Source organism: Diabrotica virgifera, chromosome 9, assembly GCF_917563875.1.
Source record: "Diabrotica virgifera virgifera chromosome 9, PGI_DIABVI_V3a".
Classification (NCBI taxonomy): domain Eukaryota; kingdom Metazoa; phylum Arthropoda; class Insecta; order Coleoptera; family Chrysomelidae; genus Diabrotica; species Diabrotica virgifera.
The window spans coordinates 35,295,325-35,319,685 of record NC_065451.1 but is presented as its reverse complement, the minus strand read 5'-3'; the positions used below and the strand labels follow the sequence as shown (position 1 = coordinate 35,319,685).

Here is a 24,361-nt window from a genome sequence, read left to right as displayed (position 1 = left end):
TTGCATTGCTAAAATTTATTTTTTATTGTTTAACAAAGCTATAAACACATAGTGTTTCCCGTGCCTTTACATGCATTTTAACGCATGCTACGTAGAAATAGCCTCGATTGCACTAGTACCTATTCTACCTACTCGTTAGATTTTAAATGAGAAATCATAGGAAACATCACTCACGCACTAGGTGTTTGTAGCTTTGTTTAACAATAACACAATAAATTTTTAGCAATGCAAATAATCAAAACCGATATAATTTGACTTGAACTTTCAAAGGCGCTACGCAGAATTGCTATTTTATTTTTTAATCAAAAGTTATTCGGGTTTAAAAATTGCAGTTTTTCGATTTTTTGAAAGTTCAACCGCGTTTATCTCGAAAACTGAGCATCCTACGGGAAAACTTGTTAGAACATTTTTTACTTAGAATGACCCAAAAAATACAAAAAAATGTTTTGTTTTGTGAGAAACCTCTGTTATGTAATTCCTCAAGTTCTTGGTCAATAACAATCTTATCGACATCCGGATCAACTGTTACCCAAAATATTCGTATTCTACGGGTCAAAATACATGAAAAAAACTTGGGTAAGTCCATCTGAATAAAGGAGGCCGTTGTACCCCCCCTGGCGACAGGACTACAGTGGCTTTCTGGACTATTAACAATTTAATTGTTTAAATGAAAGTAACAAATAAACTAATAAAGATATAAACCTCTTTTTAAATCATGTTATGTTTATTAAAAAAAAAACAAGTCTATCAGTTTGTTTGCTTGGTTTGTTATTAAAAAGAAGAAAACATGATTTGAAAAAAGGGTATATATTTATTAGTTATAAGCAATTGATAACTTAAAATGCGAATAACAATTTCCTGCTCGAAAATTTAGATTATCATAAAAATCCACAAAGAAAAAGTTTTACTGTAGTTGGCTGTATACCATGTAATACAAAAAACAATAAAATCCTTTATAAAAGGTATATATTTAAAATCCCTAAAAAGGGCTATATCACAGAACTAGTTTTCGATTGGTTGACCAATCATCATCAGTGCTTACGTGAAGTTTACATGCTAACCACCAAGATATAATTTTACAAAAATATGTGGGTCAAAGCCCTTTACAAGTAATCCGTCAATCTTAAGCATGGATGTTTAAAAAGTCGAACAACCCGCTTATTAGAATACCGGTTATAGGAATATCCCGGTTTAAGGAATAGAAATTTGAAGTCCCGAAATGGATTTACTAGCCACTAATGATCGGTTATTAGAATATCCCAGTTATAGAAATACTTTTACTTGGCACGAAGGCTATTCCAATAAGCGGGATCGACTGTATTTATTAATACGCCCCAGGTATATCTGAGTAAAAGAGATGATACAGTTTTCAGATATCAAGGCTCCGAAATAAGACCCCAACGGACAGTAAGGTATTTAGACATAACTTTGGACGAGAGATTTGACATTTGGACTACATGTGATAGAAGCATGTCGAAAAGCGGAGGAGGGGACCTCAACGCTGAATAAACTAATAACATATATAGGGGGGCCCGGATCCCAGAAAAGGCTAATGATGTTACAATCAATATTATCCATAATATTATACGGGGCCTCAGTGTGGCGGGCGAAAAAGTATAAAGACATGCTTCTGAGGGCTCAAAGGAAACCCCTGATCATAGTGTGCAGCGCGTACAGGACTATATCAACCATTGCTTTACAGGTAGTGGCTGGTTCTCTGCCGGTTCACATCCTGGCCAGGGAGAGATTCCAAATGTACCGAAGGGGCAACAGGGCGATAGGTTCAGGGCCACTGGAGAGAGCTAGAAGTTTAGAGACGTGGCAGAGGGAACGGGCAGCCAAAGACGGAAGGGCCGCCTGGACGAGATCCCTGATCCCGGATGTAGTGAGGTGGTACGGATGTCATCAACTACTACTTTACACAGTTTCTGACGGGGCATAGATCGTTTCGACAATATACCCACCGTATTGGGAAAACTAGGGACGATCTATGTCCCGAGTGTGGTGTAGTGGATGACGCGCGGCATGTCGTGTTCGTATGCCCTGCCTATCGTGCGGGGCGTACCGAACTGCAGCTGGTCCTGGGATCTCCCCTAGGCGAGCCAAATGAGATGATCGATAGAGCTATCGACAGCAAACGAGACTTTGAGCTGATGATTGCCTTCGTCACAAAGACAATAAAGCACAAAGAAGAAAAAGAGAGGCGGCTGCAAGCGGGATGAATGCTTTATATTTATTTTTCTTAAAATGTGTTTGTGTTGTGATCGGGCAGCCAGCGGGGGTGGACCCTTTACATCCAAACGACGCTGACTGCCTATTTTTATTTACTTATTTTACTTTTTCATATTTTTAGTTATTTATTTTATCGTATTTTATTTATGTACCTACCTATTTAATTTTATTTATATAAGTTTATATTTAATGTTGTTCTGAAGCTATTTTCTTGTGGCATTTTTACAATTTTAACTATTTAGAATGGGAAATAAGCCACAATATTATTAAAAAATGATTTTTTATTAACGTTTCGACGCCCAAATCGGGTGCCGTTGTCCAAATACAAAATACTATTAATATAAACAAAAATGTTGTTGCTTAGTAAAAAAATTCTTCTAATAATTTATTTAATTTGACTCATTTATATCGGCAATTCAGATACATATGATACATTTTAAAGTAGAAGACTTTAAAATGATATTGCCAATATTTATGAGTTGCGTTCCTGGGACGACTTTACTGAAAGATAGTTCATTCGATTACATGAAATCAACCCCAACTCAAGAATATCCGTCACAAAAAAAAATCATAGCATGTGATCTGCCTTTAAAAAGACAACCACATGCAACGGTGACATTAAAATTCTCGCGTTAGAGATCTCATAGTAAATCACGAGGGAAAACCAGGAAAAAACCTCGTGATACTATCCCGACATCGTAAGTATTTGGTCTTACATTTAATTTATTCTCAAAATTAATACCAAATTCTGACTTTACTATAATTTTGTTTAAATTATAAATAATATCAATAATACATGGGTATATAAGTAATATTAAAATATAAAATATGTACTAACTCGACTATTGACTTACTAATTGTGGTATTTTCTTTCTATTGACTTCCTCTTTCAGTATGGGTATCCACATCCTACTGCATTCCACCGAGGAATTTGCGACACAATTGGTTTCGTTTAGCATAATTAGAGCCGCTTCTTTGATTTTTCTCTTTTTACTATCTGTTTCTTTCAGGACTATACTTGAATCTCTCCACTGAACTCTATGTTCATTATCCCATGCATGTTGACATATTTGAGATCTATCAAATTCTCTATTTTTAATATAAGATTGATGTTCACTTATTCTAACGTTTAATGGTCTTGATGTTGAATTTATTTCCTATTGTTTTAAGTTTCTCGGATAGTCCTTTTATGTATGGTATTGATATTTTCCTCGTATTATTTCTTGTGAATGTTGTAGGATCCCGTTCTATGTTGTTCTGTTCCATTCGATCCAATCTTGACAATTCCTTATTTATAAACGATAAAGGATAATCATTTTTTAATAAAACAGATGTTAAGAATTGTTTTTCTTCTTAAAAGGAATTTTCGTTAGAACAAGTAATTTTGGCTCTATCATATAAGGATTTTATGATTCCCTTTTTAACGTTGATGTTGTGATTTGATTTGTAATTGAGTTATCTGTTGGTATGTGTTGGTTTTCTATACACTTGAGTCTCGATTTGGGCGTCGAAACGTTAATAAAAAATCATTTTTTAATAATATTGTGGCTTATTTCCCATTCTAAATAGTTAAAGTTTATATTTCTTTCGAACAATTTTTTATTTTTCGGTTTTTCCTGTCTATGTGTTCTATCTTTTTTTCTTCTCTGTCTCTTCTTTTTTTCTTTCCTTTTTCTTTATGTCTTTTCTGCCCTGACTGTCCCATTTTAATTTCTGAATTGAATGGGTGGATGAGTAAGCGTGCATAGATGAAAGTATGAATGATTGGAGTTGAATGAAAGAAAGTATGAAGGGGCGGACGAGAAAGAGTGCATAGATGAAAGTATGAACGACTGGAGTTGCTCGTAACTGCCAACTGACATCTTCTGGTTGTTTCCATCGGGATTAGGGGCCTCCTTGTCGCCCTACCTGCGCACGGGTTGCGCCAGACGGTCGCTTCGCTGACTGTCCTGGTCCGGGGCGTGGGGTCGGTCCGGGGGTCAACTGACCCATGGAATGCACGCTAGGAGAGCCGGAGGGGAGATATGAGTAAGGTCGACGGGTCAGATATGCTCGCTAAGAGCGGTCCCATACTCGTCGGCTGGAGAAAAGAGAGGGTGGGTTTAGTCGGTAGGCGGCCCGTGATACAGATAGGATGGACCGAATCCGAAACACCTGGGACACCTTCCCAGACGGTCTTGAGAAGATTCCCACCTCCCAAAAAAAAGGTATATCTGAGCTATGGTTTTACTTGTTCACATGGTGACAGGTCACTTGCTACCGTACTCTCACCATGTGAACTAGTAAAACCATAGCTCAGATGTTACCTGAGGCGTATTAATAAATATTTTAAACATCCATGCTTAAGATAGCATTTTAACCGATGTTTCCTTGACGGATTACTTGTAAAGGGCTTTGACCCACATATTTTTGTAAAACTACATCTTGGTGGTTAGAATGTGGAGAAACTTCACGTAAGCACTGATGATTATTGGTCAACCAATCGAAAACTAGTTCTGTACCGTAAAAAGGGGTGAGATTGATCTCCCGGGGTGACATTGATCATTTGTCGTTGTATCACATATATGTAGTTTCTGGGCGTGGCACTATTCATTTCTTGGATCTTGGCTATGATCAATTCACGTTCACGTCGTTGTTAGTTTGCAATTGGCATTGGGAAGAAGTTCTGTTGCTTTGAAATTAACCATATTTTTCAGTTGCCATTAAGTCATTGAAATGTGATCAACTCAATTTGGATCCCACGTGTTGGGAAACCTGTATACCTTACCTTAGGGCATTATCCTGTTTGCCATGTGACCATCACAGGCCTTTTATCGAAGTATGCACTTTTAAGGCATCTATATTATATGTAAAGGGTTTTTACCCAGATATTTTTCTTTTGTGGCTCAGCTAGCATCCAGTTTATCGAACACTGATGATGATTTTTTATAAAAATCGAAAACGTTTTGTTGTGATGTAGCCCTTTTAAGGGATTTTTAATAAAACAATTTTATACCTTTTACAAAGGATTTCTTTCCAATTTCATATTTTTGGCCTGTTTTTATAGTTTGTGTACTTTTGATGGTAGAGAAAGAACAGAGATAAGTTCGCTTTTTCTATTGTTATAAAATTATTTTGTATGGTTCTGTAATAATAATTTTAAATATCTAGCATTTTAACTAATGCCAGCTTTAAGATGGCGGATAATATTGAATGGGGTGACATTGATCAAGTGATTAATCTAACCCCACGTTACGTACGTTTCAGAAATTAATTTATTATTTTTGTTACAGATTTAAGAATGAATATCAATCAACATGGGAAGAACGTACAAAAGACAATTAGGCAGTAGAACGTATGGCAATTTTAATGAAGAACAAGTTAACCAGGCGTTGCACGATGTATTGGAAAATGGATTATCGCTAAGAAAAGCCGCCAAAAAATACAAATTGTGATACGGAACTTTAAATAACAAGTACCATGGAAGGAAGATTAAGAAAGCAGGTGGACAATCTGTATTCACATATGAAGAAGAAGTAGCCATTATTAATAGCATTTTAACGTATGTAGATTGGGGATATCCTCTAAGTGCAATGGATTTGAGAATGTGTGTGTACTTTGTACGCATGTAAGAAGTTATTCTTCTATTATATAATTTCAACGAAGTAAATATACTTAACAGGTTATTTGTATTTTATTTAAATATTAAACTATCTTTCTTATCTACCACTTTCAAAATTTTTTTATTAAAACAACCAAAAATTAAAAAAAAATATGAATCGTCCAGGATTGGAAACTGCGACCGGTGCGACCTTCCAATCACTGACCCAACGCTCTACCAACTACGCCACCGAGCTCCTTTAAATGACAAGAAAGTTTCGGATATAATTACACAACACGGTGACAAATAGACATATAAAAATGTTATACCTACATAATATTTTATTATCTTACTACAGAGAAAGACAAATCCAAAAATTATAATAAATAATACATTTACTAAAAACACTAATATATTTCTTTAATGACTTATTTGCGCTGATACAGATACATACATACCTATCTCGAAAGATTAGCAACGAACTATTACTGTCTGTGTGCGCATGCGTGCAGATTTATGAAATTTCACTCTCAATCGCATCGCACCTAAAGAAGAATAACTTCAAAAATACTTTGACAATTTACAACAAACGATTGAAAATGTTCCAGTTGAAAATATTTTTAATTACGACGAGTCCAATGTCTCAGATGACCCCGGAAAAAAATTTTGCATCTACCGAAGAGGTACTAAATATCCCGAAAAAATATTCAACCATTCAAAATCTGCTACATTAATAATGATTTGTGGATCCGAGTCAGGTATACTTCTGCCACCTTACGTCATATACAAGGCGGAAAATTTATGGGATACTTGGACAGAAAATGGTCCCAAGGGCAGCCCATGCTGCGAACAGCCATGTTGCTCATTGGGGACACGATATAATCGAACTTCCCATGGTTGGATTGATACGTCAAGATTCAATGATTGATTTGTCACTTGCTTCTTAGCACATGTTAGGCGACTCGATGGAAAAAAGGTGTTAATAGGGGACAACCTAGCATCTCTTTTTAATCCAGATGTTCTGAGAAAATGTGAAGAAAATAATATAATATTTGCATACTTACCAGCCAACTGTACTAATATTTGCCAGCCATTGGATGTCACATTCTTTAGGCCCTTAAAAGAAAGCTGGAGGAAAACTTTAACAACATGGAAAAGGCAAAATTCCAAAACCTTTGACATTCCGAAAAATGAATTTCCTAAGCTGTTAAAGCAAACACTTGAAATCATGAATAAAGTACCACCTAAAAATCCAGACGGAGAGAAAAGTGCTGTAAAAAGGAATTTACTTTCTGGTTTTGAAGCATGTGGCATTGCACCATTCAACCCCAATCGAGTTTTGAAAAAGCTACCACAAGACGCTATTGATCAAGTCGAGCTAAGATGCTCTCTTACTAACTCTTTGAAAGACTTGAGGTACAATTCCGGCTCTGAGAAACCTAGACGCAAAAGAAAACTGTTAGCAAGCAGCTGAACCTGGTCAAAGTGTTACAGCACCTAAACCACCATAGGAGTCCAGTGATGATGATTCAAATGAAAACCTGGAATTAAATGACAGCAACAGTGATGTTGACATTAACAAAGATGAAGAGGAGGTTGAATACTTCTGTCCTTCATTAGAAAACATCATGAAGGGAAAATTCCTGTTAGTGAGATTTTTGTCTGGTTCTCGGAAAAAGACGGAATTTCGCTATGTCTGTCAGGTAAAAGGAGTTTTAGAAGGAGAAGAAATCGAAATTCAAGGCCTTAAATCAGCAGGATCGAGGAAGATTTTCAAAATAATTGAAAATGACGTATCCACTGTTCCCTTCAAGGAAGTAGTTGCCTTACTACCAGATCCGACACTTAAGACGATTTCTGATAGGATACAAAAATATAATTTTCGCGGAGAAATTAATAAAAAAGAACGTTAAATAAAATTTTCTTTTTTATAAATTGTTCTGAATTATATTTATAGTTGTTAAAATATGTTTTTTTTTTGTATAAATAAAGGACAGTACAATAAAAATAGTGTGATCATTCTCACCCCGCATATCAAACTCACTCCTTTGTAAAAATTCGAAAAACTGTCTGACCGAATTAGTCAGGGTTAAGATTGATCATATCCTATTTAAAGGCACTACTGTTTCATGCTATAAAATCATCATGATCAATCTCACCCCAGTCACGGGTCTAAGATTGATCACCCTTTTTTATGAGATAAGTGGATTTTCTTAATAATTAAAACAAAACTAGTGTTTAATCACTACTCTTTAGATATTAATATAACACGTGAAATGTTTAAATATGGAACAGTCACAAAAACGTTTAAAATATAAATCAAATAAAGTTAAAATTGATCAATCTCACCCCACTTCACGGTAGCACTTTTAAGAGATTTTAAATATATACCTTTTATAAAGGATTTTATTGTTTTTTTAGATTATCATGTTAAAGATTTAGATTCAGTGGATCAAAATACACAAAAATTAGTTATAAAATCTTATGAACCTCAATCGGCAAAGAAATCCCCTATTTTCCCCTAGACTAAAACGAGACAAATGTCTAAGCTGAAAACGATTCAACGGTTGAACATCGCAATTTACATGATAACAGTGTGTTCGGCGAATGGGGGAACGAGAGAAATGTTTTATTACAAATTGAGATTGGAGTATGTTTTATTAGCTCTAAAACAAGATTCTGGTCGTCTAGCTGATGTGGTGTGAAGCGATAAAATTTTACTGTATTTTACTGTAGTAGATTTTGATAAAAAGTTAATGTAATCTCGATGAAAATAAAAGTGAGGAAGATATATAAAGAGAGAATTGTCTCAGCGAAAAATCGCTGGTAAAGTCAATAATTAAATTGCAGATGTAGAACTTTATAAAAAGCTCAAAAGAGCTTTATAGTCTAAGAGCTAGTGAACCATCCGACTAACGATCTTCCTGTAAGGCTAGGAATTTGTATAGTGATAATTCATAGCACACCATGGCTAAAAACCATGACCTGGCAGGAATAAGGCCTGCACGAGTATCTACCAGGTAAATCGAAAAGTGCATAGTTTAGGGGGTAAAATAAACTTTCTCTTGTAAAGTTTAAATTTAAGTATGAGTAAGTCATTTAGAAGAAATGTGTACAATGACAGGCGATTCTGAACAGCATAAGACCTTGCCAGGCGGGGGCAAGATTAAAGGGGTGATACACACGCGAGTAAGTACGCGAACTCATGGCTCGCGACCTTTTTCGCACGTGTATCACCGCAAGTACGCGTACTTTAAGTCCGCCGAGTAAGTACGCCGTCGATCCAACAAGTTTGAAATCTTACTCGTAACCCGTACGTGTATCACTTCCACGAGCCGCGAGCCTCGAGCCATCATGTTATTGCGTTTAAAGTTACACTTATATTTTCACTAATTAAGCAAATTGCCTAGAAATAATTCAATCGTTTATTGTTGAAAGGAGACAAGTTACATTTTATAAGTTTTGAGAAAACCGTAAAACACTATTTTATGCTATACTAAATTATTTTTGATTATTTGTTTTTGAGTAAACCTAATTATTTATAGGCTGTTTTATCCTCCTGATGAAAATATTACCCTCTTATCTATGATATTTTGTTTGTAACCCACACTTTTCGATTTCGTCTTTTTTTATTAGTATTAAAAATATATACACGATAGGATACAATACGAAGTATATGTATAATACGATAAAATTCATAAATAGCACAAACCACCGACGGCAACCGCGATCTTTAAAACCGCATTACTTTAAGTTTGCCGTGTATCACCGACGGCGAGCCGAGTAAGTCCGCGATCTTTAAACCCGCGTACTAAAGATTGCGTGTGTATTACGCGCTTTAAAGGGGTGATACACACGCGAGTAAGTACGCGAACTTATGGCTCGCGACCTTTTTCGCGCGTGTATCACCGCAAGTACGCGTACTTTAAGTCCGCCGAGTAAGTACGCCGTCGATCCAACAAGTTTGAAATCTTACTCGTAACCCGTACGTGTATCACTTCCACGAGCCGCGAGCCTCGAGCCATCATGTTATTGCGTTTAAAGTTACACTTATATTTTCACTAATTAAGCAAATTGCCTAGAAAAAATTCAATCGTTTATTGTTGAAAGGAGACAAGTTACATTTTATAAGTTTTGAGAAAACCGTAAAACACTATTTTATGCTATACTAAATTATTTTTGATTATTTGTTTTTGAGTAAACCTAATTATTTATAGGCTGTTTTATCCTCCTGATGAAAATATTACCCTCTTATCTATGATATTTTGTTTGTAACCCACACTTTTCGATTTCGTCTTTTTTTATTAGTATTAAAAATATATACACGATAGGATACAATACGAAGTATATGTATAATACGATAAAATTCATAAATAGCACAAACCACCGACGGCAACCGCGATCTTTAAAACCGCATTACTTTAAGTTTGCCGTGTATCACCGACGGCGAGCCGAGTAAGTCCGCGATCTTTAAACCCGCGTACTAAAGATTGCGTGTGTATTACGCGCTTTAAAGGGGTGATACACACGCGAGTAAGTACGCGAACTTATGGCTCGCGACCTTTTTCGCGCGTGTATCACCGCAAGTACGCGTACTTTAAGTCCGCCGAGTAAGTACGCCGTCGATCCAACAAGTTTGAAATCTTACTCGTAACCCGTACGTGTATCACTTCCACGAGCCGCGAGCCTCGAGCCATCATGTTATTGCGTTTAAAGTTACACTTATATTTTCACTAATTAAGCAAATTGCCTAGAAATAATTCAATCGTTTATTGTTGAAAGGAGACAAGTTACATTTTATAAGTTTTGAGAAAACCGTAAAACACTATTTTAAGCTATACTAAATTATTTTGATTATTTGGTTTTGCATAAACCTAATTATTTATAGGCTGCTTTATCCTCCTGATGAAAATATTACCATATTATCTATGATATTTTGTTTGTTTATGCCTACCTTGTATTAAATTAAAATAGATCAAAAACAAGTGCTATACTTCACATCATGATTTTGACAGCTTACCACACTTATAAAAAAATCAAATTATTCTTCTATTTAACGAAACCTGACCAAAAAAATAATCAAACTCTACTAAAAAACATAAGATTTCAGCAAAATTAGGTACACAGGAAATAAAAAATTTAACCACGAGGACAGTTTCTAAATTTTTTGCTACCGACGGCGACCGCGATCTTTAAAACCGCGTACTTTAAGTCTGCCGTGTATCACCGACGGCGAGCCGAGTAAGTCCGCGATCTTTAAACCCGCGTACTTAAAGATTGCGTGTGTATCACGCGCTTTAGGGTTTTTCCTAAAATTATTTTTTTTTGCATCGAAAAAAGTTTTTTTAGGTTTTTTGAATCATTCCAAACAGAAAAGGTTTTGACATATAAGCGATTAAAAATTTAAAAATTGTGAGATCGGCAATTTTTAACCCTGAATCGGACATTTAACTGACAATTTCAATGTTGCCAAGATGGGTAGATATTCTTTAAACATCGATTGATCAAATCCTGAAGAGTTTTTTGCAATGCAATATAGAAAACCCCTTTGTTTTGTAATTTCTAATCAAGCGGGCGCAACACTGTAGTATAAGTGAGAACGTTTGAGTTTGCATAAATTCATTATTTTGAGAATGGGCAAATTTAAAGAGAAATCCTCAGACAGGTCGATATTTATTTTTAAATTAGGCCTTTTTGGCATTTACATTATACTAGTGACGTCATCCAGCCGATTTCGCAATTTTTAAATTTTTAATCGCTTATATGTCAAAAACTATTAACCTAAGAGAAAAGTCACTAAAGACCTTTTCTGTTTGGAATGATTCAGAAAACCTAAAAAAACTTTGTTCGATGCAAAAAAAATATTTTAGGAAAAAACTCTAATCTTTTCCCTCGCCTGGCAAGGTCTTATGCTGTTCAGAACCGCCTGTCATTGTACACATTTCTTCTAAATGACTTACTCAAACAAATACTTAAATTTAAACTTTACAGGAGAAAGTTTTTTTTACCCCTAAACTATGCACTTTTAGATTCATCTGGTATATACACGTGCAGGCTGATGCCTGCCAGGTCATGGTTTTTAGCCTTGGTGTGCTATGAGTTATCACTATAAAAATTTCTAGCCCTACAGGAAGACCGTTAGTCGGAGGGTTCACTAGCTCTCAGACTATTACTAATTACTGGTCCGATGCAATAATAATTACTACTCATGTTCAGTCAAAAGTATAAATTTCATTATTAATTTATTTATTTCCAATGGTTCCTTGGTAATATTCTTTTATTTCTCCTTTAACGGTTTTCAAGTAGAGTTTCCGATATACATCTTTTTTGCGGATATACCATGAAGCGTTGATGATATTCATTAGGCAGAAGAGCAAAAGTAAAAAAGTGAAAAAAGTAAAAAAAGTAAAAAATAAAAAAGTCAGTGAACATTTTCAACGAACACTTAAAATCGTGGTTAAAGTCTAAACTCGTTTTAACTCCACTGCCTTGAAAAACTGCGACGAGACTCTAAGCGAATGGTGGGCAAGGATAAGAGGCCTTACAATTGAATCCGAGTTTGGTAGTAAAATAAAGGCGTGTTGGCGCAATAAATTTATGGTTCCGAAACGGGAAAAGGTTCTTAACAGCACACAATACATTCTTATAGATGTTGTGTAGAGCTGTGATATACTCTTTTTTAAGTCTGTTTTTGTCAAAACTTTAAATAGAGATTTTAAAGGCACTCTGTCGTACGCCTTTTAGAGATATAAGAAGACAAGATGGGTATCAAGATTTCCAGCAAAAAGTTTTTCGTTTCTATTACTTGTAGAATAAAAATTTTAAGCCGCATTGATCTTCTATTTCCTACTACTTCGCCTTTATTCGTTTTTTAAGGATTCCACCATACAACCTTTCCATCCAGATAGTGACGCTAATACCTCTAAAGTTATCGCATCCTTTTCTGCCTCCTTTTTTATATGTAGCTTATATAATATCAATATGCTAAGTTCCAATCTGTAGGAATATTTTGGCTTTCAATTAAACATTTTAGTCCTGTTGCCAGGGGGGGTGTACAACGGCCTCCTTTGTTCAGATGGACTTACCCTAGTTTTTGTTTTGTATTTTGACCCGTAGAACACGAATTTTTTGGGTAACAGTTGATCCGGATGTCGATAAGATTGTTATAAACAAAGAACTTGAGGAATTACACAACAGCGACTTTTTGCAAAAAAAATATTATTTTGTATTTTTTGGGTCATTCTAAGCAAAAAATGTTCTTACAAGTTTTTTGTAGGATGCATAGTTTTCGAGATAAACGCGGTTGAACTTTCAAAAAATAGAAAAATTGCAATTTTTGAACCCGAAAAACTTTTAATTAAAAAATAAAATAGCAATTCTGCTTACCGAATTTGAAAGTTCAAGTCAAATTATATCGGTATAATATGGAACATAGAGGTCAGTCTAGACAGTTTTATAGGGACCTCAAAAAAATAAAGGCAACACGACCAACAGCCCAAGATTTATAAAAGAAGATGCAGGGTAATTGCTCACAGACGACGAAGAACTAAGCCATGAGTGGAAGAAAGTATTTTGAGCAACTCTTAAATACAGAAAACCCCACACCGACAGGGCAACAAAGACAGTACCAGCTAGCCGAAACTGAAATACCAGGGCCCACACTAGGTGAAGTAAAGTCCGCAATTTCGTCCCTAAAAAACCATAGAGCCACAGGCCCAGACAGCATACAGGTGGAACTACTAAAAACAGGGGGAGAAAAACTCTAAAAATTCTACCTTGAGATACATCACCTTATAAGGGAGGTCTGGGAAAGAGAAGAGATACCGAAACACTGGCATGAAAGCCATATAGTACCTATCCACAAAAAGGGAGACAAACAAATATGTCGGAACTTTTGAGGAATATCGTTAGTCAATACAACATACAAAATTATATCCATAATACTATTTAGAAGACTAACTCCATACGCAGAGGAAATAATAGGCGACTACCAAAGTGGATTCAGACCGGGAAGGTCGACCATAGACCAGATCTTCGTCCTACGCCAGGTGACCAGAAAAAACTGGGAATTCAACCCCGATGTACATCAAATCTTCGTGGACTTTAAACAAGCTTACGATTCTGTTAGCAGATAAGCATTGTGGGAGACCATGGTAGAAATGGGAGTACCTGGAAAGCTGGTAAGATTGGAAAATGTGAGTACGGAGAACGCTTCCGCGCGGATCAGAATTGGCAGCACCACGTTGGAGGAATTCCTTATTGACACCGGGCTTAGACAAGGAGCTCCTCTCGCCCTCCTGCTGTTTAACTTCGCACTAGAATAATGCAGTAAGGAAAGCTCAGCCACAACTGACAAACGGATTTGCCACCCAAGGATCAAAAATACTATTGCCCCTGGCGGATAACGTGGACACAATTGCACAATCCACCAGTGATGCAAAAGAAGTTTTCACCCTATTCGAGAACGGAGCCAAGGTAGTTGGTCTTAAGGACAACGACGACAAGACCAAGTACATGGTGATTACGAAGAACCTAAGACCAAGGGTTAGACAAAACGTAACAATTAATGAATACAGTTTTGAAGTCGTCAAAGAATTTAAGTACCTGGGAGCGATCATAACATCTGAAAATAAATATGAAAAGGACGTGGCAGCCAGGATCATTGCAGGAAACAGGGCATATTACTCATTAACGACCGTACTTAAATAAAAAATACTCTCAAGGCCAGCAAAAATAAGAGTATATAAGACAATAATTCGTCCCACAATAACGTATGGAAGCGAAACAGGGACTCTGAACCAGCGAGAAAATTCAAAATTGCTGGTACTTGAAAGAAAGATACTGCGGACTATCTATGGGCCTTGCAGAGACGAGACAGCAGGAGAATGGAGAAGAAGACACATTGATGAACTCCAGACAGTATATGGAGATGAAAACATAGTACGCTACATTAAAGCAAACCGAATAAGATGGGTGGCCCACGTGCTAAAATCGAGTGACGAAAGACTTCTGAACGCCACATTCTGGGAAAGGCCCAATAGCAAAAGGTCAGTTGGTCGCCCAAGAAAGAGATGGAAGGACGCAGTTGCCAGTGATCTACGAAAACTGGGAGTACAGCAATGGGAAATAGCTGCTCAGGACCGACAACAATGGAGGGAAATAATAAACGCGGCCAAAACTCACATAGAGTTGTAGAGCCAAATGATGATGATGATGTACTATTTCCTATATAAATTAGGAATTAAGATATTATATTATAATTTTGTATAAATATGTTGCTATATTTTACTGAAATGTAATTGCTCAGTAATATTCTTTTATTCGCTATATTGTTAAGTTGTATAGTAAGTATATTTTGGTTATCTATTTAAACCATTATTTCATTTACTTAATTCCAAAATACTTTTATTATAAAAGGAAAAGATAAAGAAATAACTTACCAGTCTATAGATCCCAGCATCCAATAAACTAAAGGAAAATAGGAAACTGCATCGAGAAAAGCTATATTCGGCCGCCTCTCCAACAGCAAAATAATGGGATTCAACGATGTTTTCGATCTGAAGTGGGCTCTCACGGTATTATAAAGTTGTAGATGCCATTTGAAGCGTAATCAGCAGCCAGAACGATTCAAAATCAGGAAGTATCTTATCCAATAACAATTTTTAATCCGGGAAAAATTCAAGAAGACTATATCTTACAGACCAATCAGCTTCTTGCTATTAGCCAAAAACTATTAGTCAAAATGCTCGGACCATGGACCAAAAAATTTAATTCGAGACCACCAGTTTGTATTTTGGTCTTATTGCTTAACAAGTCAACAAGTTCACAGGGTGGTAAAATATATAAATGCCAATTTTGATGCCAAGAGGCATTGTTCAGCGACATTTTTGGACGTTATGCAGGCATTTGACAAGGTGTGATATGAAGGCGTCCTATAGAAGCTAAAAAGTATATTACCGCACAACTTTTATATTCTTCTTGAGTGATATTTGTCAGGTAGGTGTTACTTCATTAAATATCAAGATGCAACTTCTAAACAATCTTCTACCAAAGCTTGCGTAGCACAGGGTGGCGTGCTGGGACCTACTTTGTATCTCTTATTTATTGCAAATGTACCTAAAACTTTTTAGGAACCACTAGAGAGGAAATCACCTTCAGAAGAAATTATGCCAAGAACAATTGCCGACAATACTGCAATCCTAGTTGAACATGCTGACCCTATTGATGAATCACATCTCCTTTAAGCGTATCTAAACAGAATATAAGATTGGTTTTTGGAATGAAAAATTAAAGTCAAAGAAGGAAAATCTATTTATTTTACATTTACAATAGGAAGAGGAAACTGCCCCCTGTAACTGTAAATAAATATCAATTACCCTTAGCCAACGAGGTACAATACCTTGGTATTTATTTGGACAGAAGAATCACATGGAGGTAACATATTTAGACCAAGAGAAAAAAACTAGTTCTCCAATTCACAAAATATGGGCCGTTCATCAAGATTAATAAATTGTTTCTCTATAAGACAGTACTTACGCCCATCTGGACCTATTGGTTGGAACTATGGGAAATAGCCAGTCTCTATAGAAATCATTCAACGCTTCCAATAAAAAATCCTAACTATCACCAATGCACCGTGGTATATCAACAACAGACCTTAAAATAAATATAGTACAGGAAGTCATCCAAAACGTAGCACTGCATACATTACCAAGCTAGAAGACCGTCAAAACCAGTTTATATTTAATCTCCTAGACAATTTACAAGACAAACGTAGGTTAAATAGATTCAAACCACTGGACTTAACATTTAGAGTAAACTTGTTAGTTCGTAGTTATAATATGTATATCTATTTCTTATATAATTTTATAATAGTTTCACTTTGATTTTGCCAGTGGGTAAACCCTTCTTGCCTTAAGTCAATGTCAATGTAAACTACTTTTGTTTAATGTTGATAGTCAATAGAGTGTAATATACTTTTAAATAAAAAAATGGGAATTAAGATTTTGTATAAATATGGTTTACTGCAATGTTATTGATCAGTGATATTCTTTCATTCGCTATATTGTTTAGTTGTATAGTATATTCTAGTTATCTATTCAAACCATTATCATATTTAATTATTTCAAAATAAAAAGAAAAAAATAAAGAAATATCTTACCAGTCTATAGATCCCAGCATCCAATAAACTAAAGGAAAATAGGAAACTGCATCGAGAAAAGCTATATCCGGCCGCCTCTCCAACAGCAAAATAATGGGATTTAACGACGTTTTCGATCTGAAGTGGGCTCTCAACGGTATTATAAAGTTGTAGATGCCATTTGAAGCGTAATCAGCAGCCAGAATGATAGTTTTGTTCTGCCACTGGTAGTCTCGCGCGTTCCTATAGCTGCAATGTTCACACACTTGGGCGAGCTGCAGACAGCACAATGGTTTTTTCTCTTTCAGAAGGTAGCACAGGGTCGGACTGACTCCAATGTAGGGGGAGACCGGCGGGAAGCCCTTCACGATGCTGGGGAAAGAATGATCGTTAAGTGTTATGGGTTTTGGTAGGTTCACCAAAACACAATCAGATGAAATATTAGTATATTATGTGTTAAATTAAATAAGTTAGTCAAAATTACATTTTTTTTAGTTAAATTTTATTTCGTTAGACTTTTCTACAGTTAGCTGAAGTATTTTATATTATTGAGGCGTATTATATTGTATAATTAATAGATATGTAATATATTAATAGATAATTTGTTAATATTATGTTTTAGTTTAATCACCAGATGTAGGTATATCGTAATACTTATAATATTCTGCACAAATGCTAATACATGATATCAATACGATTATAAACTTTACTAGTCAATTAAACAAAACAGTATAATATATACAATTTGGTCTGGATCCCGCATAAGAAAAAAAAGTTGATTAATAGCAAGCTGAAAATTTGTTAATATATTAACGGTGTCTAGTCGGACAAATTTTAATATATGGGAACACTGGAACAGGGGAAGTTTTAATGGTGGAACAGGTTAAAAATTTGGAACGTCAGACTACGAAAACGTCAGATGTATTTTGTCGGCAGAACTTCCAATTGATTTGTTGCCCTTTCAATAAACTCTCATGCAAAAATCAGACTGGTGTTTATCACCAACTGGGAATTTTAATGAGTGGAACACGAAGAACATGTCAAAAGACAGAGATCATGTTGGTTAATAATAGCAGTCTAATTTTTGCATGAGAGTTTAATGAAAGGGTAACAAATCGATTGGAAGTTCTGTCCGACAAAATACCTCTGACGTTTTCGTAGTCTGACGTTCCAAATTTTTAACCTGTTCCACAATTAAAACTTCCCCTGTTCCAGTGTTCCCATATATCAAAGTTTGTCCGACTAGACACCCTTAAGCTATTAACAAATTTTCAGCTTGCCATTAATCAACTTTTTTGGGGTACGCGGGATCCAGACCTAAATTTCATGTTATGAAAAATTCGTAGTAAAACACAGTCAAAATTCTCTTACAAAGAAAAGTTTGGACACAAAGTCTTTTACTGTCTAGCATATGCTAACGATATTGCAATCATCATCAGGGACAAATTTGCCCAGGTGGTCTGGGAGAATGCAAGAAGCCCTAAATATAGTTGATAATAATTATTATTAATATTAATGTAAACAAGAGAGACTGATAGTTAATACTCAAAAACATACAAATCAAATTCACAAAATTGATGGTATTACGAGGCCTAAAATCACCAGTGCTGGAAGGAACGAAGATTTCATTATCCAAAGAAACACTATACCTAAGGTACAGTTTGATGATAGGCTTACATGGAATACTCAAATACTGAAAGTCACACAGAAAGCTAGTATGTCCTTGGTCAGATGTACAAGAATTTGCGGTAAGAATTGGGGGCTCAACCCCAAAATGACTATGGGTATACACAAGGGTTATTAAACCAATGACAAAATATGGGCAAAAACAAATTAATATGGACAAATGCGGACAAAGACGCAATAAGTGGGAGCAATGAGGCTGCTAACTAATAGATAGAGGCTAGCATGCCTGGATGACATGAACAACTCCTACAGCAGCATTGCTAAATCTACAGTCACTTAGGTAGAAAAGAACATACAGTTTATTTGCTATCTTCACAGATGACCAGGTAGCGCTTAAGGCACTCAATTCCATGGAGGTCAATTCTAAGCTAGTGGGGACTGCGTGGGTGCCCGAAATAAACCAGGAGACCGTGAGCCGTAGGCTACAAGAATGTGGCTAGATCACACATCTCTGAAATGGTGGTTGAAATTACCAGGACAAGGACAGATGAAACAGTTCATTACAGAAAATTCCCTAAAATTTACAGCATATCTAATAAGGTAAGACAGGAAAACAGCAAAAGCCATAGTAGGTCTGCTAACAGGGTACTGTCAGCTGAATAAGCAGTTGATGCTGATGGGATTGAGAGATGACCTATGCAGATTCTGTCACCTACAAGAAGAAACAAGAGAGCAAATTTTATGTCAGTGTGATGGCCTGGAAAATCTGCGGTTCTTTGCATTAGGCGAAGAAAAGCCATCTAGAAAAAGCTACATGGAAGGTACAGTCTCGAAGTTAGACCTCTTAAAAAAGGTCATGTTAGAGAATATAATCTAGGGCTAGAAAACCACGATAGATTTGAAGAGGTCGACGTGGAATAGGCCAAAAGTGTGGCCATTGAATCTATCTTGGTTTAAGCGTCTCTGAGAGGAAAAGATACGGTGTGTTTTATATCCAATGTCCAAGACATTCTAGCTGAAGACGAGAGTGATATAGACTACTCGTATATGCTTACTAAAGTGGAAGAGGAGTATTAAGTGAAGCATCACAATTAATATAGAAAAAAGCGAGTACTTAGTTACAGGGGGAAAACCACTGCATTGGATTGGTCAAACAAGATCAGCTACTAGATATGTCTGTGGAGGATTGTGAAATAATTAAATAACAAAAGAAAATAAACAAATACAATTTATAAAATAATAAAATAAAGTATTAGAATGTACTGGAAAACTATGGAAAATAAATCAAAGGAAAAAATAAAAAAATTAAGGCCATCAGAATTAAATATTGAAGACGATGTTGCCGCCTTACTAGACTTGATTGGGTGAGGAACGAAGACATTCGGAAAGAAATAGAAATTAATCTAGACATAATGGACACAACTGAAACCAAAGTAGTAAACTGATGACCAAAAATGATGGAAAAATGAACTCCACCCAATAAAAGAAAAACGAGCTAGACCCAGACGGCCTTGGAGAGATGTCGAAGATGCAATGACCGCCAGATATTTAAAAGCTGAAGATTGCTTTTAGCAGCTACGGCGACAGATGTAAAATATTCGCCTATATCTATATTACGCAGTAACATTATACTGGATTTATGTGAACCAATAAGATTTTATAAGAACTAAATAAGGAACTATGCCTGGAAGAACTATACCCAGACGCCAACATAACAAAAGGAATAAAGTCCAAAAGACTTCAATGGGCAGGACACCACAGAAGAGATTCTGACGAAAGGACAGTAAGGCTGGTATGGGAAGAAGTCCCAACTGGAAGAACACCACGCGGACGCCCTCGACTCCGGTGGGGAGATAATATAGCAGGAGACCTGACAGTTATGAGGGTGGAGCATTGGATAGAGGTTGCTCAAGACAAAGAAGAGTGGAGGCATGTTGTTGAGTTAGCTAAAACCCACGAAGGTTTGTAACGCCACGGTGTATGTAAATAAGTAAGTAAATAATGTACTGCCTTCTTCACCGATCGGTTTGATTCGCAATTAGGTACACAGTTTTTTAACTTGTTCTCAAATACACATAGTCCATTAAAATGTTACATTTAGGTTGCATTTCTTAGAGGAGTCAATTTTATTTTTTTAATGTGTAGGGGGGTTCAGTAGAAGCTTAAGTTCAAGTTTTTGGGGTCGCCACCCTTGTCCCCCGGCCGCCATATCGGAAAAAGAGGTGCAAATGGCTTTCGCGCTGTATCTTCTAAAATAGCAATCCTACAGAAAATTTAATTACACATAAAGTATAGCCAATTAAATTTTCTACAATTTTATGTATATTACTTTTTATCGTCAAGTGACCAACAAAAAAGTTATAAATAAAAATATGAGAAAATTTTGTTAGAAGTTTCCTTTTGGAGGTTATAACTTTTTTTCCCGTTCATTTCACAATAAAATAACATCATAGCGATTTTGTAGAGGATTTTTCAATGAACAATTTTCGCTATAAAGTTGTTTAATTTTATTTATTATCTAGGTTTTACAGCGCTCCAATCTTGACCAGATTCTCGAATTCTCATAGGAATACAATAACAAAAAATACTTTTCTATCTATATATTAGTCGAGCGGCAGCAATCTTTATGCCGACCATGAAAATCAAATTTAAGGTGAATGACCAATTTTGGTCTATTTTTATGTTTTCGACGTCGCTGAATCCGAATATGAAGTTTATTTTTATCTAGATTTGGTGGAACATGTTCAAAAATCAAATTTTATACAAAAATGCCGAAAATCAATTTTGATGATTTTTCAAATTTACCTCGCTGTATCTTTGGTCGCTGTAAATATTTCCTTTTGAAAATTTTACTGTTTAATCTCTGAAGTATGTAGATAACAATGGGATTTGTCCTAAATATTCAAACGTATTAAAAAAGGAGTTGTTAGTTTTTAAACATTTTGTCATCATATTTCGTTAGTTTCATGTTTACTTAAAAAAGTTGAGTGACAAACTTTTTAGTTTATAATTTTAACCAACACAATAATGAAATATAATTCATGAAGAAGTTTTTTGGAAAATTCTAAGTCAAAATATACAATAGGAAAAAGTTATGTTACTTCATAAACAAGCGGCACACCCCAAAGAACGTTTATATTTCGAGATCCTGACCACGTTGTGGTGAATGGCTAATTTTGATCATACTTTATGATTTTGATAACAAAAATTCGTTTTTTGCTCTTCTTAAGAATTTTGCAATATGCGGTTGCGTCATTCTTCTTCTGAACTGGCGAATTTGTCTGCAAACAACTTCTTGGGCCGTTTCTATATATGCTTCGGGTTATAAGTTTTATAGTATGGAGAAAGGTCAAAAACAGATTAATAATAGCATAGTAATGTTAAAATCATAATAAATTGTATGAATAAAAAATATATGTAGATAGAAAAGTAAGCCTAACTTTTGTTTTTATTATATCCCTATGAGTATTCGGGAATCTGGTTAAGTTTGGAGCGCTGTAACACCTATATAAATAAATAGAATTAAACAAATTTGTAGTGGAAATTGTTCGCTGAAAAACCCTCTACAAAATTGTTATAAGGTTATTTTATTTTAAAATGAACTGAAAAAAAGTTATAACCTCCAAAATGAATCTTGTTAAAAATGTTTTACATACTTTTGTTTATATTTTTTTTGTTGGTCACTTGACGATAAAAAGTAATAGAAATAAAATTGAAGAAAATTTAATTTTCTACATTTTACATTTAATTAGATTTTCCGTAGGGTTGGTAGTTTACGAGATATAGCGCGAAACCCCTTTACACACCATTTCCAAGATGACGGCCGGGGGACAAGGGTGGCGACCCCAAAAACTTGAACTTAAGCTTCTACTGATCCCCCCATCCCCCCTATTGGGACCGTGCAAGTTCGGCAAAGCGACCTCTATTTCTACGCTCTGTACTTTTATTCGCACTTTTAATAATATTGGCCAATTATATTAGTCCTGGTTGCTGGATAATTGTCAAGACCATAGTCCAAAAAAATAATAAGAAGAAAAAAATAAGATGCAGGTTATGTTTAGCAAACGTAAACAATTGTATGTAGTAAATAAAATCCGTTATTAAAATGCAGTATTGCAAGCAAAATACAATTACCTTTAATTTTTACATTTACCTTAATTACGATTAAATTTACCTTTATATAATAATTGCATATCATATCAATATTGTGGAGCAATATATAATTTTTCTGAGTCAATGACAGTATGTATGACAATATGAATTATTTAAGATAGTTGCAATATTTCTCCGCGACTCGCGCACGGTCGTTTCTCGTTTCCCTTTCCAAGTACTTGCACACCGCGAATACATTAAAGAAATAAAATTGACTCCTCTAACAAATGCAAGGTACGGCTTAAAAAATGTAACATTTTAATGGAGTAACACGTACCTATGTAATTATAAATGTAATTTACATTATTGTTCTCATAATTTGTATACATAAAAACAGAGTGACACTAAATACTGTTTAGTAGAACTAACCGGCATTTATACCAAGACTATAAAAATTTTCCTTCGTCAGTGTTTAAAAAAGCTGCTAGCGAAAAAGTGCATAGAGTTGCGTCATTTTTCAGTCAATCGTGAAACAAGATAGTTGGTAACGACATGTAAATCAATTGAAGAATCAAAGCCAAACTACAGAGTCGATCTTGACAATCAAATCAACATAAATACGTGACAGAAACTTGAAAGACGGGGATTTAGGTAAGTAAATATGTAAACAGCAGTAATTGTTATTGAAAACTCTTTAGAAATAATATAAAAACAATTAGTTTTACACACAATGATACATATTATTTTAGTTTATTCTAAAACATCTAAAAACTAATTTCTACATTTTTCTAATAGGAGGAAGGACAAGTACCAATATCAGCTTTATTTTCATATATCTAAACCCTTTGCTATTAGGGAAGATCATTAATTAGCATTCCTCATTCCATACATTTCGAATACAATTATTATCTCCATGTTTATTTACATAACTAATTTTGGGACAAATACATGCAAATCATTTGAATACAGGAACTGAAATGAACATAGAAAAAAAAATAGGAATATTATTCAGCTGAAATATTATTTAGTTAACATCTTAGATTAGAATAGATTATGTGAGGTCGTTAAGGCTGTGGAGCCTCTCAGCGCTTCGATCTATAAAGATCTTTTGTGCATACCTTAATCTAGTTACACTCTAGGATGCAAATACTTCTGATGAAATTGATTAGCATTCTAGGTGACTTGTTTCCTATGTCAGAGGGCATTAGGGTGACCTCTTCTAGGAATTTTAGTCGTTTGCAGAACAGCGCTACGCAATTGCATAGAATGTGTTCTGCCGTTTCTTTTTCGTTGTGACAGAAACGACAGTTCTCACTATCGGATTTGTCCATTTTTTTGAGATGATATCTCAGAGGGCAGTGACCAGTAAGAAGGCCAGTGACCATTTTTATATCTTTTTTACTCATTTCGAGAAGGCACTTTTACTCATTTCGACACCTTTATGGGTCTTTTTGCTTGTCTTTGTCCTGGTGTGTTGGACCAGTATAGTTGTAGTTGATTGAGTTCCCAGGTCCGGAGTTCCTCTCTGATGTGGCTTGTTGGTAGTCAACAGAAGGGTTCTGCACCTTGGAATGGGGCATTGGCCCCTTCTTTTGCGAGGCTATCAGGTGGCACCCACATCAAAGTTATTTTGTTGTTGCGTTCCGACAGCTTCTTAAGGGATTCCTTCCCAAACCAACTTTGACTCACAA

The 24,361-nt window shown here is 35.4% G+C and overlaps 1 protein-coding gene across 1 annotated transcript in view; it reads right to left on the bottom strand.

Moving 5' to 3' along the window:
* The window catches only part of LOC114330269 (potassium channel subfamily T member 2), a 630,795-nt gene that overhangs the window by 123,916 nt on the left and 482,518 nt on the right, over positions 1-24,361 (bottom strand). Inside the window, exon 12 of the mRNA XM_050662017.1 lies at positions 16,974-17,324. Coding sequence (XP_050517974.1) covers positions 16,974-17,324 — 351 coding nt within the window. The remainder of the gene's footprint in view (positions 1-16,973; positions 17,325-24,361) is intronic.